Source organism: Synchiropus splendidus, chromosome 1, assembly GCF_027744825.2.
Source record: "Synchiropus splendidus isolate RoL2022-P1 chromosome 1, RoL_Sspl_1.0, whole genome shotgun sequence".
In the NCBI taxonomy this organism is placed as follows: domain Eukaryota; kingdom Metazoa; phylum Chordata; class Actinopteri; order Syngnathiformes; family Callionymidae; genus Synchiropus; species Synchiropus splendidus.
The window spans coordinates 60811310-60829086 of record NC_071334.1 but is presented as its reverse complement, the minus strand read 5'-3'; the positions used below and the strand labels follow the sequence as shown (position 1 = coordinate 60829086).

At 42.0% G+C, this 17777-nt stretch overlaps 1 protein-coding gene across 3 annotated transcripts in view; it reads left to right on the top strand.

Moving 5' to 3' along the window:
• The first annotated feature begins 3028 nt into the window (after positions 1 to 3028).
• The window catches only part of lrrtm4l1 (leucine rich repeat transmembrane neuronal 4 like 1), a 51045-nt gene continuing 36296 nt past the window's right edge, over positions 3029 to 17777 (top strand). Inside the window, exon 1 of one of the 3 annotated variants that reach the window (XR_008413720.1) lies at positions 3029 to 3520. Coding sequence is in view for 1 of the 3 variants with exons in the window: in XM_053854772.1 (XP_053710747.1) it covers positions 3484 to 3520 (37 nt within the window). In the remaining 2 variants the exon portion in view is untranslated. The remainder of the gene's footprint in view (positions 3521 to 17777) is intronic. The other 2 variants (XR_008413719.1, XM_053854772.1) reach the window with 2 other exon arrangements.

The window sequence follows — 17777 nt, the reverse complement described above, 5'->3', positions numbered from 1 at the left end:
GAACATACATAAACTTTCTTAAATTTGATGAATCTTTTTGTGAGTTCTGTCAACAGGAATGGATGCTCTGCTTGCACTGACTAAAACTATCCACATCAAGCCTACTCCTACTCTGAGGACCCAGCTACCCGGCTGGAAACATCCAGTCCATGACAGGGTAAACACCTCACAGCGGTGAGACTACAAAGACTAAATAACCTTTACTTATTATCCATTTAAGAGGGACAGAGGAGAAGAGAAAAACTGCACAGAGAATTCACAGCGGCTCATTTGATGTCAAATCGCTGATCAAGTTAACACAATAAAACACTGTCAATGGAAACACCAGAATATCATAAATAGGTTTTTACACTTTCACAAAGCCAGTTGTTCAGCCCTTGAAATTGAAAGACACTGCGATAATCACTGAATAACACTTGTTTCCCACACACCAGTTTGGCGCTGCCGAGGAAATGACATGTCTGCTGCAGGAGAGTATGATGCGTGACTGAGCGCTCTCAATGTGGTGTAGAAGCAGAACACATGCACTCAATATATTCAGATGGTTGAGGGTGCCAACACTGAGTAGAACTCAAGGCCAACTAAGTGCATGCAGGCATCGACTCTCTCATCGCACATGAAGTCAAGTCCTTTGTGCACTTTACACAATATCCACCCAAAATGATACTGACAGAACACATCACGGACATGTGTTCAAATCTTCATATTCTTTTCAAAAACAATCACACAAAATTTAGCTGTAGCCTCTCAAATGTTAAAAAATATATACACATACATATCATCCATCTGATTTACACTTAAGTGTTGATCAAGTGGACATACTGCAGAGTAACCTCTGTGAGAAACACAGTCTAATTCAGCAATTATGTGTGGGATGATGTTTGATGATGCCTTTCAATATCCCTGCTCAGGATCATGGAGCGCCTGCAGGAACTGCAGAGAGACAGTTACAGTGACAGAAGAGGCTACACTAGTGAAGGTCAGGTGTCAACACTGCTAACTGAATTCAAATGGCTCGCAGACATCAGCACGTTCACTAGCGTTACAGCGAAACTGTTTGGCTGGCTATGTCTAAACAATGATTTTTACAACTCGTAGATCTTTTTTTTTTACGACTTATATAAATTAAGTATGTTTTAGTATGGTTCTTACAACTAGTTATTTCTTCACCGGGAGTTCACACTGGTCTGGGCTCTAGTTTGGTCAGCTTCTCGCTGGTTGGACTTTTCAGTACAAATGTTCACTGCGCGACGGCATTCGGAGCCCATTCTGATCATGTGAGTAACAGGGAAGATACTACCTGACCCAGGCAGGTCACCAAGAGATAGTTACGCTGTCTGGGGGCTTGTTAAAATAAAACCTGGATGGCTGTATTCTGCAATTTATTGTAGTTCAATATACAGCCAATCACAGAAAATATTACAATCTCAACTTGCCATTATATGCAGTATAGTAAAAGTTAAAAATACAAACTTTCTTTCTAAAGAATGGACTCTACCTGAGTGCTGTGACAAGGTATTTTTGTTTTTGTTAAGTAAGGTCCTGTGACTTCTGTGATCATTGGCAGATTGAATCGGAATCAACTGTTTCACATGGAACATCGTGGAAATTAATATAGTGTTGCTGATAAATTTTTGTTGTGGAAAACTGCACAGGTGGGAGCCACTCTGGGAGGCACATTGAGCCCGGTAGATAGCAAAGGCCCATCTCTCTGAGAAAGAGCTCAACCCTCTGTTCTGTGTGGGACGCCAGTGTTATCCATCGTTCTGTGTCAACGCAGACCTCTGTACAATACAGGCATCATTTTCAGTGTCAGAACCTCTCAGGAGCGGTGAGTCACAAGAGCAGTGATCGCTGCTTGTTGAAGATGTTCTGAAACCCAATGATTATTTGGAAGTGGATGTAAGAACAATCACACACACTCACACGGAGACAGCTGTGAATAAACCAAGGGCTGCTTGTGTCATTCAACACCCAGCGCCAAACTATGGGGAGACTGCAGAAAAAGTATTTTAGCTGTACGATCGACTTCTTCTCCAAAGGATCACAAGAAAAACCACTACAAAGGTTTGAAAAGTATCAGAATCACTCCTGAAGATCAACTTGTGTCTGCACAGTGCAGTTGTGGAGTCGTGATTTCTGTATGTCAGCTGAACCATAAAACTTGCGGACTTGAGTAGATCACAAAGAATTGTCATACAGATGACTTAGATGCCTTGTTCAAGTTACTTTTGAAGGAGTTGTTCATGTATGATACAGTACTGAGGGAAAAACTCTCATCTGTATTCTCGCCTCAATAAATTCAAGTAGATTTCTATTTAATTTGTGGACGTTAAAGTTGTTTCCAATTCAAAATAAAAGACCATTTGGTGCGGAAATAAGAAAAAAAGAAATCCCACAAGAACAAAAAGGAGAATTAAGAAAAATAAAGCGAATTTTGAGGGGGAAAACTGAATTTGTAGTATCCAAATATCTTTTTTTAATGATTAATTTAATGAAGATCAATTTTAAACTTTATTGAACTCCTTCACTGATGTCAAATAAGAATTTGATTTTCCTTCCTCCAAAGTCGAGGTTGACGTGGCTCTATATCTTCTGTATCTTTATACATATTTTCACTTTCGGTCAGTGTTGTTTCACAGCTTTTTCTCTTCGACGGAGGGCTGCTGACAGCGCAGCGCAGCCAACCTGCCAGGCGCGCCTAATCTGCCCCTGCCCGGACGGACGTGTCTGCACCATCCGGTTCAGTGTGAAACCGTCTTGGAAAGACTCGCTGTGTGCTCAAACAAATCGCCCGCGTTTGGCCCGAGGATCCGCAACAATTATGCAACACGAGGTGGGAGCAGGCACGGCAGCCCACTCACGAGATGCGCGGACTGTGTCAGTCTCGCAGCGTGTCCTCCGCGTCACCTGCGTATTGGACGACGGGAAGGCGCACTGCTGGCGTGCGTCGTCGCAGCCGATGATCGAGACATTATGTGGAAAAAGACGAGAAAGAAAAGCAGACCACTCACATGTCCACGCAGCTGTGGAACATTGCGTTGGACGTGCTTTTTTTCCCTCCCCTCCCTACACCCACGGTCACGCGCATACAAGCACATATGCCCTCCCCACGCAATGTGAGCGCGCACACGCCAATCGCTCGACACCGTGGCGCGCAGACATAAGCAGACACTTCGCAGCAGAACTGCATCGAGGACGTCCACCGTCGCAACTTTTTTTTTTCTTCCGTGGAGAATCCTCTTGGAGGTCACAGGAATCCTTAACAGACAGACTTGCACGGATGGGACGGCTTTTTTTCTGTGGCATCTCCGTAAAGTTGCGCGCAATCCGGGAGCCTGGGCGCAAACTTTAGAAGCCTTCCACTGCGTCTTGAACAGTATATACTTGTGCATCATGAAGACAGGGGAGTCAGTTGCGGAGTGAGTTCCAGGTGCCGCTGGGAAGAGGAGACTCCGGAGCAAGTCGTGAGCTGTGCGGCAGATGCGCTACGCAGGAGCGCACCGATGTGACAACATGGGTAGGCGAGAGAACCATTCTCTATCCATCATTTCCCACAAGTAATTCTCTTCAAAGCCATGGGAATCTCGAGTGCCGCACTTTTATTGCTGACTGCGTGTGTGTGTTTTCAATGTAGTTTTAATTCACTTGTAACATGTGTCATCGTTTAGACGCCAGTGCGTCTGCTTGGTTCACTGGCAGCGGACGTGTGGGCCAATGTGACGGGGTAGACTGGGAGCTTATTATCACTCAAAGGACGCTCTTGTTGTTGCCCGAGCAAACTGATGAGCTTCAGGGAGACGGCACCCACCCGCCCCCTCCGCTTTCCTTGACCGTGTCGGAGACGACCTCACTCAGCTGCGCTTTGACATCGGCACCTTTCGACAGCCACGGTCTCATCCTGCGTTCATCAACTCCCCCATTTTCCTGAGACCCTTGTCATTAACTACACGTAAGCTGCCTCAATGATCTGCCGGTGATGAGAGGATGGGGTGAAAACCAATGACAACCTTTTTTCCTAAACTAGTTTTCTTCTCATAAGAGTTGTGGATGTCATTTCTTCCAACCAAATACCAAGAAACAATCCTATATATATATATATATATATATATATATATATATATATATATATATATATATATATATATATATATATATATATATATATATATATATATATAGGTGTGAGGTGTTCAGAGTAATGTGTCATCGGGAGTCAGATGGATAGATTATCAGCAACATGAGTCACAAGAACACTAAGCTAAAACAGAGGGCGCGAACGGAACGCTGGACAGGACATGAAACGCAGACAGGTTGTTTGTTTAGATTTAAAAGGGAGAAAGGCGTCTGCCAGACTCTGAGCTTAAAGTGTTGCTAAACGGCCGGTAGGCCAGGCCAATTTACCCGCCCCCCGTGCCAAATAAGGCACTTCTCATTTCAATTTGTCAGCAAAAGAATTATGCACTTGGCCCACTACTCTTTGTTTTTAATGAATATTATTTGCCGTGACTCGCTCATTTTCCGCGGACGATGCCAGGTGAAGCCACACAGATCCTGAAGGAATGAACTTACAAGGTGGTTGAAGTCCTTGTCCTCCAGTCTCAGTCGTATTAGGTTGGAAACGTGTGATGCAGAGCAGGTTTCTGTCACACTTGGCAGATAATCCAACCTTCAACCACTGTGAGAATGGCAATATTTCTTGGGACAACATCTCATTCTGATGGGATTAAGAATAAAAGTCTCATTCTTGTTCCTTTTGTTCATTACCGGCAGCTTCAAATATAATTTCTCCACCACGTTTAAACCTTCTGAATACAAGGGCTTTGCTTGTCACGTCTATTAATTGCAGATATTGTCGACGGAATTCTGGGGAAAAAAAGACATTGACCAGGACACACTATTGACATCCATACAGCAGTTTGTTGCTGCTTCATTCATAAGACGTTTTCTTACTCAACTCACATCTAAATATCCATAGGGAAGTATTGGAATGACTTCAGAAACATCAGACTAAATTCATCACCAAAAAATTCAATCACTGTATTTTAAAATCTTGCCACCTTAATCTACATTTATGAAACAATTCAAACTAATATGTCATTTACCAGCAGTGATGTTATAATGCCATGTTTGTCTTCATAGAAACAGTTCACGTTTATCATTTTTGAAGAACCATATAAATCCTGTCCAGTGAGGAGCAAAACTGCAGCTGAAACTATCAATACATATTCTGCCATACTAAGGCTTGTTTCCTCATTTTCCGTGAAAGTTCCCCCAGGGCATCTTTCCCCCTCAGTTTAGTAATATCCACTCCGTCGCCCACACACGCCATTCTCCCCGAGTCCATTTGTTTGGAGTCTTCTGTCGGCATTGTTATGCTGAGTGTGACCATCATGAGAGATGTGATTGCTCACTTATTTTTATAGTTATATTCAGCTCTCCTTAGAGTCAAAACCTAACCGGGAAAGTCTTTCCAAACAGCTTGGCTGTGTGAGATCGATCAGTGGAACCAAAGCAGAGACTCAGAGGTGACGTCTGCCTGCATTGTATGCAGCTTAGACTGTATTTTGTGTTTTTGTCAGGTGTATTTACTTTGTCTGATGCACCAGAATCGACTGCTTTATTTCAGACAGCATTTCCGTCAGTCTTGTGTGTGCAAATATACATGGCTGAGACTCACTTGTGGGGACCTACTATTGACAAAACACTATTCTTGTGGGGACCATTTGGCTGGGCCTCACAAATCCCAGCCTCGATGTGAGGACAAAGACGACAAAATGACTGGTTCATTATGATGTGGTTTGGTTGCGAGTCCTGGTTAAGCTTAGCCAATTGTTTTGGATTAGGGTGAGAGACTGGGGAATTCATTATGGCAATGAGTGGTCCCCACAAAGATAGAAATACAGACGTGTATAGAGTGTAATGTATATAAGACAATCGAAGCTGATTGTTACTTTTAATTTTTATCTTTAATTTACCATTACAATTGGTCGGAAATGGCTGCTAGTTGGAGAGATTTACTTGCTGTTCTGACTCATTTTGAACCCCCAGCTTCTGAATATGCCACAACAACACTCCCTTGTTTGAAGCAAGGAATGACAGGCATTGTCTAGAATTATGTCACATTTTGTGTTCCCGTTTTCCGGACTCCTATTTATGTTCTTTCTTTTTGTCAGAAAAATATAAAGAATGTGATGTCGGCTTTGAATGGATCTAATATCAGACTGTGTGGGGTTTTCATGGGTGCCTTCAATGAACAAAAATGTGTTCAACTTATCTCAGTTTTTCACAAAAAAAAGAGGTTGGTTTGTTAGGAGTGCTCATAGGGAACTGCAGTTAATCGAATTTTGCCACTTCCTGTCAGGTCAGTCAAATCAAAGGGCTTCAGTGTGATCAGAAAAAGTGGCATGTAAAATCCTAAGGAGAATTGAGGGACTGCTCCTCTGGCTTTAAGGAAGCGCTGAGGTGAGAACAGTCCATACACACGACTGGCTTGACAGGTTACATCCCCGTTACGGAGGTGTTTGAGTATCTATCACACATAACTAGTTGAAGAGCAGTACCTTTTTGAAACTGCAACCCAGTGATAAAGGGATGATGAGTAGCGAATGGTTTGGCTTGTGGTCCACTTTCCGCGGCAAAAAATCCTGAAACTTGATCACGTGCAGACTTCTGTGGGTCAGCCTGAGTGTCTGTGAGCTACACACATACAGTGTGTGTGCGCTTGTGTGTGTCTGGTTTGCGATAAAGGGGGAGCCATTAGCTGGCTGAGGAAAGAAAGGATTTATGACACGCTAAGCTTTTAAATCACAAAGAGAGAGGCATAATTTGTCTCAGGATTTTTTTGAAAACCTTCACTTAGTCTGTCCAATAAAACACATACTTCACTCCAAAAGCGCTATTGTACGAGAAACACAAAACAGACAATTGTTATTTAAAGAAGGGATCCAACTTGTCTTTAGTTTGGTGGTAAAATGTCAGGTTTGTTTTTGTCTTTTATTACTATGCAAACAGAGCCCACAGTTCACAGCAGCGGCGTAGCGTGCGAATGAATCCTTCAGATTCAAACATTCGACAGTTCTCTCAACTGTAGCCTGCGCGCGGCGGAAGGTAGCCTTTGCAGGCCTGCAGAATCTGTGTGCTGCAGGAAGCAGAGCTTCCTGATGGCTCTGGATTAAGATGGGGAGGATGAGTGGCAGTGTGAGCTCACTGGATACAGGTTGGGGACAAATCACCTCCAGCCTCATTGCCTGCGGAATTTTGTCAGGTGATAAGAGCTGAAACATCTGCTGAGCCTGGGTCCATCACTCACCAGAATTAATGCCGTGTTTGATGGAAACATGCTTTGAAATATTGAGTTGAGGCTCGCCGTCACCTGTCATAACTGGCTTCGATGACCCGTTAGGATTCGTTCTTCATTCGTTCAACTATACAGCTTGATGGAAGGGCATGGCAGGGAGTCTTTTTCATATCCTGCCTTCTTGAATATTCTTTTTTTTTTATAATAGATTGGTTTAAAATTGCCAGATTTTGACACCACTTTTATGAATACTATAGAAGCTACACAAATCCATCTTCAGTTAACCATCGCTTAGTCCTGTTGAGGGTTGTGGGGAGTGTTGGAGCCTATCCCAGAAGTCATTGGGCGAGAGGCAGGAATACACCCTGGACAGGTGGCCAGTCCATCACTGGCCACACGCATGCAAATGTATAGTGTCCAATTATCCTACTGAACATGTCTTCGGACAGTGGGAGGAAACTGGAGTACTTGGAGAAAACCCATTTGCACCCTGAGAGAACGTGCAAACGTGAAAGTGCTAAGCACCAGGACGCCGTGTGGCCCAATATAGAAGCTACAATATAAAAAAAAAAAATGACTAAGGAAAAAGCAATGATAATAAAATTAACAATTATCGTAATAAACCGTAACAAACTGCATACAGTGAGCACAATATCCGCTGAGTGTAGTATGTAGTATGACTTCAAAGTGAAGCAAATGAAATAGATGATATATGAAAAAATCTCCGTTCAGCACACTGAGATCAAGTCGCAGGAAGTGATGCCACGTGGTGCCGCAACTTAACTATTGCTACAAACAGACTCCACGATGGTCAGACCAACAAACAGTTTCATAGATCATTGAATAAATGTCCTCAATTTGAGCATGAGACATTCCATGAGAGGTCTCTCGTGCAACCACAGCATACACATGCTATATGTTGGAGTAGCAATATTTAAGTCAGATTCAGAGCATGGCAACCTCTGGTGGTCAGGAAGAAGAACTAACTAGTAACTGGGGAGTGTTTCATGGTGAAACAAGGTGTCAGATGATAATCAAGCTCAACCAGACCTATTGACGGGTGACTAGTTCAAATTGATATTGAAGTCCACAAAAATCAGAAAAGTATTTTTGAGGAAGTTTAACCAAAAAAAGGTCACTGATTTGTGGGAGCGCCTTTGGCTTTGACTGTCACACAGTCACTGCACCATTGTTTCCATGAACGTCTGTAAAGTTTCAAAGTTTGTAGTTTTATTAACACATTATAGTCTGCTGTTGATAGTGGAAGAGTGTGACTGCTGAGCTTTGAGCTGCGGTTGGTCTTCACCAGTGCTTCTTAAGCACATCACAGCGATTCTCAATTTAAAGGTGTGGACTCTGGACGTGGTATCTTTTATTGGTGAAAACGATAGTTTGTGCTCACTGAATTCTGGCATTGTCATCTTGGAATATACCTGTCCCATCATGGATAAAAAAATTCCATTAATGGAATAATTTGGTCATTTGGGGTCTTGAGTTGAATATTGTTGACCTGATTCTTTAGGCATGTGATGTTACTGGACACAAACCATAACCCTGTTTGAGGCTTGTACTTATTTATTCAGTTGAATATGAGTGGTGACTTGCCCTGGCAATGGCCGACATTGTTCATCACAGTTTTGACAACTATATAATTTTTTTTATGTTGACTGTTAAAGATCCAATGAACAAGTTAAAACATATTCTTGGTTTGGGGTTAGACTGCTGACTTCCACATCTGTTTAATGGCAGCATTGTAACTTGGGCTGTCAATTGATGCAAACTTTAAAACATGATAAATTAGACTCGAGCCATAGTTAACTCATGATTAATCGCAAATTTGTCATGCTTTTTGCATCTGTTCTAAATCCAAATGTACCTTAATGGAATATTTCTTATCACCAGCACAGTGGCCAACAATGCTTTGTTCATGTAAACACTTGTTTTTCTACAGCATAACAGATTCTGTCAAGCATTTTCATTCTAGAATAACATCGGAGGCACTGAATGCTCAATAAAAAAGCAAAATAAACACATGCCCTGAAGAACAACACACTGGTGGTGAACACACTCAGAAAGAATGATCATTTCTTTGGCAGTTAATGATCATTGTGTGGACTAATGTGACTTAACAGTGTTAAGCTACCTACAACTTGAGTTTCAAACAGGCCTGTGGTGTTGTTTTAAACAGTTAATAAAAATAAAGAACATTGCACTCTCACCCAATATTCTTCCGAAAGTCCTAGGATGAATATAACTGACAAGCTGATCTCACCAGAACTGGTTCTGTTGGGACCGCCTGCATGCAGATCCATGAATACAGAAATGCGGTGACTGTTCATATGGCGAGAGCATCATTGCTTCTTGTTTTCAAAAGCTGTTACAGAGTCCAGAGTTGAAACTTTCGCAGCAATGGCGACTTAGTCATTGAGTAAATACTCCATGAGACTGCAAATAACTTGAGTCGTGTTGAAAGAACCACCTGGTAAGACTTCAAATCACAATTGTCCATTCAAAAGACAGTCGCCCTTTTGTCTCCGCTCGCATCACTGCTGCTCTGCTTCTTCATCTCCTATGGGTGGTACAGAGGGTCGTTCAAAACACACATGCGTTAGTTGCACGTCAGAAGTATTTTTGCCGTTAAGATTCACTATAGTTAACACATTAAAAACACGTGCATTTTCACAGGCCTGACAGGTAAATAAACCATTACTTCTTTCTGAACTTCAACTCATATGCAACATGAGTTCTGTTCATCTAGAGCAAGATATAGTTCACAGTTAAATCCCACTGAGAGAGAGAGAGAGCTTAGTGGACACGATGTGTCTGCTCAGTGTGGGGACTCTACACTTCAAATTAACCTTTAACACTGCAGCTGAGTTCCATCACCACTTAAAACCTGCTGGTGCAAAGATGTTGACATTCAAAATGACAAATTATAGTCTCCCCAAAGGTCTCTTTACCAACATATTGCATGGAAATCCAATTATTCTCTGGCACATTCCGAGAAAAGTAGTAATGAATGAATAAAGGTAGCATTCTTAATCATAGTTTTCCGTGAAAAATTCAACCTCACATGCCGAGAGCAGTTTTTTTCTTCTATTCTGCTGTACAGTCATGTGCGCCCATGTCTGTAAAATAATGAATGAATTCATAAATTATCTAATCTGTTGAAATTCATTTATTTCTCATTACGTAAACTTCAACAAATGTATCATAACATATTTGAATGTTATGATACATTTGTTGAAGTTTACATATATATATATATATATATATATATATATATATATATATATATATATATATATATATATATATATATATATATATATATATATATATATGTTGGTTAAATGTTTCTCTCTAGAAACACCAATCTGTATGGTCTGGCTTTAGAGATCCGTGGAGACAGGAGACAATATTTCAAGTTCAGCAGACAATTGGCTTGAATTTTTATGTGAGTCTGTTGTAAGATGAACGGAGCCCTGGATGTGACATGCATGACTTTATTTAAACGCATGCATGTGACTTGCAGGGCTCTGTAAAGATGTGTTTTTTTTTGTCATTTTCGTGAGAGAACAAGTCACTCCTTTGATGATAAAACTTCCATATTTGCGCGCTCTTCCTGCGTGTCTGCAGCGTGATGAATGTCAAGGAGCGCTTGATTTTATCACCCCTGTTTCGGGTTGAGTGCGAGCGATTGTTTTTATGCCATTACCCACTTCCAAATTGGTTTTCGAAACTTCTCCGTCGAGCAGCTAGCACTGCTGCTGTGACTCAGAACGCTGGATGAGAGTCTGCTCCTCTGAGATTCTTCCGCTGAAAACCTTGCCGCCGCCGTAAAGACAACGGAGTCGGTAGCTAACACTGGCTAATATTAGCGTCCCCCGCGCCATGTAAACAGAGGCTTGAGCTCGAGACTTGATGATCTGCACAACCCTGCGCAAACCCAGGGGTTACATCATGGTGCTGCTTCTTCCGTGGATTTCATGGAACGTAACCCCTGCAATAAACAAGGGAACACAGCAAAAGTAAACCCCTAGGCAGCACCAGGACATTATACTGTGTATAGATGCCCAGGCTCAAGGTGAATGCCATGTTTGTTCAGGGAACATGCAGATTTGTTGTAAAATCACAATTTAAAAATGATTATAGTATTATTCGCTACTAGAGGTCGCAAAAATAGCAATATCGGGACATTCCTAATGAAAACCCTCGACTACAGTTATGCGGGTTGTTTTGTTTTGATGTACAGTGGTACCTTGCTTTTCGAACGTCCCAGATTTCGAAGAAATCGGAGTTTGAACAAAAATTTCGTTTTTTTGCTTTAGCTTTCGAATGAAATTCCAGAACTCAAACGCCCCTGGAAAAAGCTGGAAAAAACATAACGTGCATGGACCGATCAGCTGACCCACGACACGCTTTGTTATTGTGTATAACGCAGCCTCTGTATGCAGACGTGTCCCGTTAGCTTCATTTACTGACTGTTTTTTCTTCATATTGAGGTGTAAAACCTTTCCTGTCTCCACACTGGACCGTGGTAGAGTGTCACAGGGGAGGTGCTCGCTCTCCACACCTCCGAGGCTGGAGCACACACTCCAGGGTTTGATGTCCTGTTGTGGGCTGGAGCTGGGACAGGGATGAGGCGAGTCTGGGACAGAGCGTGACTTGGTTTATGACTTTGTCACAGCCAAACTGCACAGAAGCGCACATTCAGAGCTGGACACGCACCGGGCACCTCTTCACTTCTGGAGAGACCTCACTCACTCGGCAACCCCTCCCACATGCAGCGGCCACACACATAGAGGAACAGCGCACCTGCAGCAGACACTCTACATTCACTCCTACAAAAGACTATTTTAAGGCTTGGAACGCATTATTTCTTTTGCCATTCTTTGTAATGGGAAAAATCCATTGAGATTTCGAACAATTCGCTCCTACAAAAGCCGCCTTCTGGAATGGATTGTGGTCGAGAACCGAGGTACCACTGTATTTTGTTTTTAAATAATGCACTAATTGAACCCAACTCTTGCACCTACAACGGTGAAGTGCAACGTTTCTTTAACCACAAAGGCAGCTCTGTGACCAATCTGCCCTCCGATGAGAAAAGATTGTCCTTGGCTTGGGAGTCACCAGTGCGGCTCTCATTTCAACTGAGAGCGGGATAGCAAACATGTCCAATGGACCGGTAAATAAAAAAAGTGCAATTATATTAACGTTAAGGTCATCAATAATGTTGACAACCGAAATTCGTCGACATTGAAATCATGTTATTGTTTGCACACATGGGCTGCAGGATGGGCATCTGGAACCAGTTGCTATTCAAAAGCGGTAAGAAATGGTCCGATTCTCTGGAGTGGCTGAAGTATATGAACTTCTGTTCCCCAAAATCGGTTTCTAACTGAGGTCCGACTTTCACGCAGCACACCACAGCTCACCACGGTCAAGGTGGAGTTTGAGCGGTGACGGCTCGTAAAGCCTTCAGAGCCACACAGGCTTTGTTTGGTTTCCAAAGATGACACACTATTAGGCCAACTTAACCCCTTCAACATCATGGAATAATGATGAGTGCTCCATGTTTGGCCGGTGATGCTGGACACAGCTAGCATGACAGTTACCAGGTGTTGTCAGAAGAGATTGAACTGTTAGCTTATTTTTACACAGATGTAGATAAGTGTCCTCAGGTAGCTTGTGTTGTGTAGTGCACCGATAATAATATCCAGATCAAACTAGGGACCTGAGATTACTGAAGCAACTTAATGTGAAAGTGAAATCCATATACTCACATATACTATGTACTGCGCAGGCCTAGAGAGAACTAATCCAACACAGTCGACATGTTTGTAAAAACTTTTGCTGCTGGATGCTGAACTGTGGAACGGACCGACTGCTGCTCCCGACACCATTACGCTACAGTACGTGCCATGGTGTGTTCAGCTCCTGTGTGGCAGATTCCAATCTGGGACTTTCTCGACACATGCACTCTTCAAGTTTTAACCATCAAAAGGCTTTGCCTCTGGCTGTTGCTAGGAAACATCTGGAAGTCCTGCGCTGATTGGTGCTTTCCTTCAACATGCTGAACATAGAGGAAGTGGATCCCTGGACACAATATGATTTAAATGTCTTGTTAGGAGAGAAAACGTGACGTTCGACTGTTGCCCTCTCTCCCACGCACACTCAAACAAACACGCACACTCTATGGCTTCTCTGCAGTTATCTCTTTTCGCTTGACACTTGGATTTTTTTTAACTATATAAATATATTAAGGCTGCAAAGATTAGTCGATAGGAACCTTTTTTTTTTCCAGCCTCCATGCATTTTTTATTGGCTGTGGATTACAGTATTGCAGGGCTATTATTGTTTGTTTTAGTGCTCAGACATACCCATAATGATTCTGTGTCCATTCACTAGCGCCGCTCTGTCCATGTACACACTTGGTGGAAGTGTCTACATGGAGATCACAAAGACAATGTTAAGTCCTCAAATGTCTGACTCTCACTTGCAGAGGAAACTTCGTCCATGCTGTTTCTACACACTCACTGTCGGAGCGATGAAGCCAAGTAAACGGGGAAACTTTGAAGGAAGATGATGCGCCTCGAACACCACCACGCACCTTTACAGCAAAATGTCATGTTCTTTGTTTGAATCGTGAGCTAATGGCTGACATGACGCTTCATTGCAAACCTTCTAAAGGCGTCAAGGTTTGCAGTTTAGTAGTTTGCTTGAAACTGCAATGCAGTACCAAAAACACCAAGGTAAGAACGATAACTGCTTGGAAGTGAAATAATGAATGTTAAGGGTTTGGCAGGAAGCCCCCCCACTCTAAAATAAAATGATGCAGATGAGGGTTATTCAAAAGAAATAAATGTTGTAACCAGCAAGGCAGAGAAGGACAGATCAACCCCACTGGAAAATAAAAAAATCCTGACTGCTGCTCAGTGTGCGATGCATCTTGGAAAGTGGGTGGATGACTGGACAGATTATGAGTCTTCCTGTTTCCCAATTGGCTGGTTTATCCCAGCAATGGAGAACTCTTTTAACTCTAATACAGACTCTATGAAGGACACCGTGTTGAATCCTCACCCAGGACTTTATCACTCCGAGCTGACGACTGGTAAATCTGAATATCTGTGGGCGCCAATATTAATGCATCGTCCAAGCTAAATGAGCTTTTATCATATATTTCCCACATATTCATGCTTCTCCCCTCACATCCCAAACTCCAATTTTCAAATTAATGACCACAAAATAATGGGCTTTTACTCAGAATAAGATGCTTCATTTGGATATTGTATTGCCAGTGTGACGGATTAATCACTAGCCAGTCATGATATTGCCACTGGTAATATGTCAAATACGTCCATGCGCTGGAAGTATTTTTAATTTTATGTGCCTTAAATCTGAGTGAACACACTCAATAACGCAATATATCACACATACTAGAGTGCTGAGAATTCTGCTTGCCTAAGCTTTAACTCCCATCATACACTTTAGAATTCTTGGCTCACTCATGCGACTTTAAAGGAGGAAAGGACTTACATCAGATTTCAGTGGTGTGCTTCAAGGACCCTGCATATATATATATATATATATATATATATATATATATATATATATATATATATATATATATATATATATATATCCACAAGAAACACTTGGTATTAATGTGTATGTGACTTACAATGGGACATTTATTGAAGGCACAACGACAGTAATGCTTTGTTGTTTTTAGTGCACTTTTCATTTCTTTGAAATGCGTCTGCATTCCATCCATTGTGATGTTGGCCAATCCATTTGGGCACTCTGGGTAATAGCCTCCACATTTGGTGCTCAGAGTGGCGTGCATTTAAATGGAATATAATTTGTCGCAATGCCAAGGAACAAGGCATCTGACTCTGCAGAGGTTGCCAGAGTCCACTGTGTCCTTAAGCAGAGAAGATATCTATGTTTTTTCGAAGGATTTTTTTAAAAGGATATTAAGGAAGTCTGGAATTTATGAATAGTTTTCTTACACACACAGTATAAATGAAAGTTTTAAATCGCACTGTTTGTACTGAGATGAATCTACAATACAGGATTGCGACTAAACAGCATTTGTTGAGACAGTAGCAACTTTACTGGTCATGTGTGCACCATGGTATTTTGTCCTGTTACTAAAAATGCCACTCCAATTCCCCTACTTGTTGTCGACATGCTCCCCACTGCCTTGTCCTTGTTCTACCTTGTGTTGATCTCTTTACTGTAACTTTAATCACAGATGGATGAACAGCGGTTGTTGTCTTTTGCTCTGTCCAACAAAGACATGTTGCTGGTCCTGGTGCAACATGATGATTCACATGACGGAAGGAAGTACATGCATGTGAGGTAGATATTTGGGTTGGACCCTCAGTTCTATCTTCATGTGGTGGGTATTTGAGAGATTTAAAAAATGTTGCTTGTGGTATTCTAGGCTCTTAAGTTCCCCCTTTTTTAACCATCCATCACTATGTGATTGATGAATAATAAGTTTTCGGTGAATCTGTCGAAAGAACAAACACCAACCCCAGCGAAAACATCATTGTCTCCCCGGTGGCTGTAATGAAAACCTCCAGGATGCGGTTGACATTTTATTCTGGGCTCCTACTCATTGACTTCTCACTGAGAAAAATGGCTTTCTTTATTCCTGTTGTGAACTGTGTAGCGCACTTCATTTTCAGTATACTGCATTTCCTTCTGCTTAATTAACCTCGGTGGTTCCTTCCCACCCTCCTCTTTAGTTCTTAACAATATTCAAGCTCACCCAGAACACCCACTCGGAGTGTCCTGATGAATTGTGGCCCATTAAAGCTGCCTTAATTATAATCCCACATTGACTGATTGGTTAATCCATCTCTTCTTGAGTGAAATTCTCTGTGCAGCTGGCGCCATGGAGCGTCCCGCGGGACCCACATACGCATGTCCGCTTGGTTCCCGTGTGACTTACTTTCCGTCTCAGCAGAAATCCAGGCAGAAGCGAATTAAAAGGGCCGTCATATGAAGATGGCAGAGAGCCAGTGGCTTGTGGATTTCTGCCGCCCCCCTCAACAGACCCTCCAATGCTCCAGTGGGATCATTTACAGACAAGCGATGAGTGTGGGTGACTGCCGACTGTTTGGGGAAGGTTTGCGGAACACCTAATGGAGGTGATGGCAGTGTGGTCAGGGATAATGTGGGCCACTACTCTTACTGTTGCTTCATTACTCTCATTCTTCTTTTATCTTTGCTCAAAATGACATTTGTTTGGTCTCTTTAAGTAAGAGCTTGAGCCTCTCATGATGACTGTGGAATGACACTGTTAAATATGTACTTGTCACGATTTGTTTGCGCTTGTTCTTTACCTCTGCATCACATTATCCCCTGTAAGAATGGGCCCTATTTTCATTTGCCATATTAATGTCAGTATATCTGAGATGGTGACACTTGCTTTATAGCGTTGGCTTTTTGCTGCGGCGGTTTATGGCCAAAATCAAATTTGAGTGTAAGTGAAAGAACTGAATGGCATTTTAAATGTAAGAGCAACCGCAGGAGATCAAGAGTGCTCCTCTGTTCCGAAAGAGCTAAACACTGGCGCTGACTCTACAAGCTGGCAAGTGCAAAATAATAGCGTCATTGTAAATGGCCCCTTGCTAAATATCGATTTTTTTTTTTTTCATCAGTCATTGTTTGAATGATGTACAAGCAATAGAAATCATCAAACAGGGACACATTTGGCAACACAATAAGCTCTTTGCCAAATAGATACTGCATTGTAATCCGAATACACACAACTGATCACAGTCATTTATCACCAAGGAACAATATTTTTGATGTCAGCAGCACATGCAGTAGCAACATTGTCCACCAACTGAAGGACTTATGTGTAGCACTTAAGTTTACCATACTACTCAATTTTTGACGGGGATTTCACACAACAACTCATGCGTTCATAGTGCATATTTCCTCGTGATTGATGCTTAGCCACGCAGTGAAGGTTCTCCTCGTGCTTGCTCGGATTTTCGTGCTCTGCACTCTGATTTTCTTCGACTTATGAAGAGGTTAAATGATGACCCTTTTAAATATATATATTTTTCCTAAACCTACCAAGGAGATCCCTCTATTAAAAGCAAATAAATATATGTATGTTTGTGAATGAAAGTCATGATTCATTGACCTTATGTTTGGCTCATGCACGATTATCTTCTGAAAGCAGTTTATTCTGTTAATATTTGTAAGTGTGTAGTGTAATATTTACGTTTCAGAAATACACAAAGCTACGGAGCCCCTAAGGGGACATGACCAAAAAGAAAAAAAAAAAAAAAAGAGAAATCTCTTGTACTACTTTTGCGAGATCGATACTAGTTTGAAGTGACATTGTATCTACTTCCGGATCAAACAACCATAATGATGGCGAGTCAGCATCCGTGGGAAAGTTTAATTGAATTTTGTTTTGAAATTGGACTAAAATATGAGGACATAC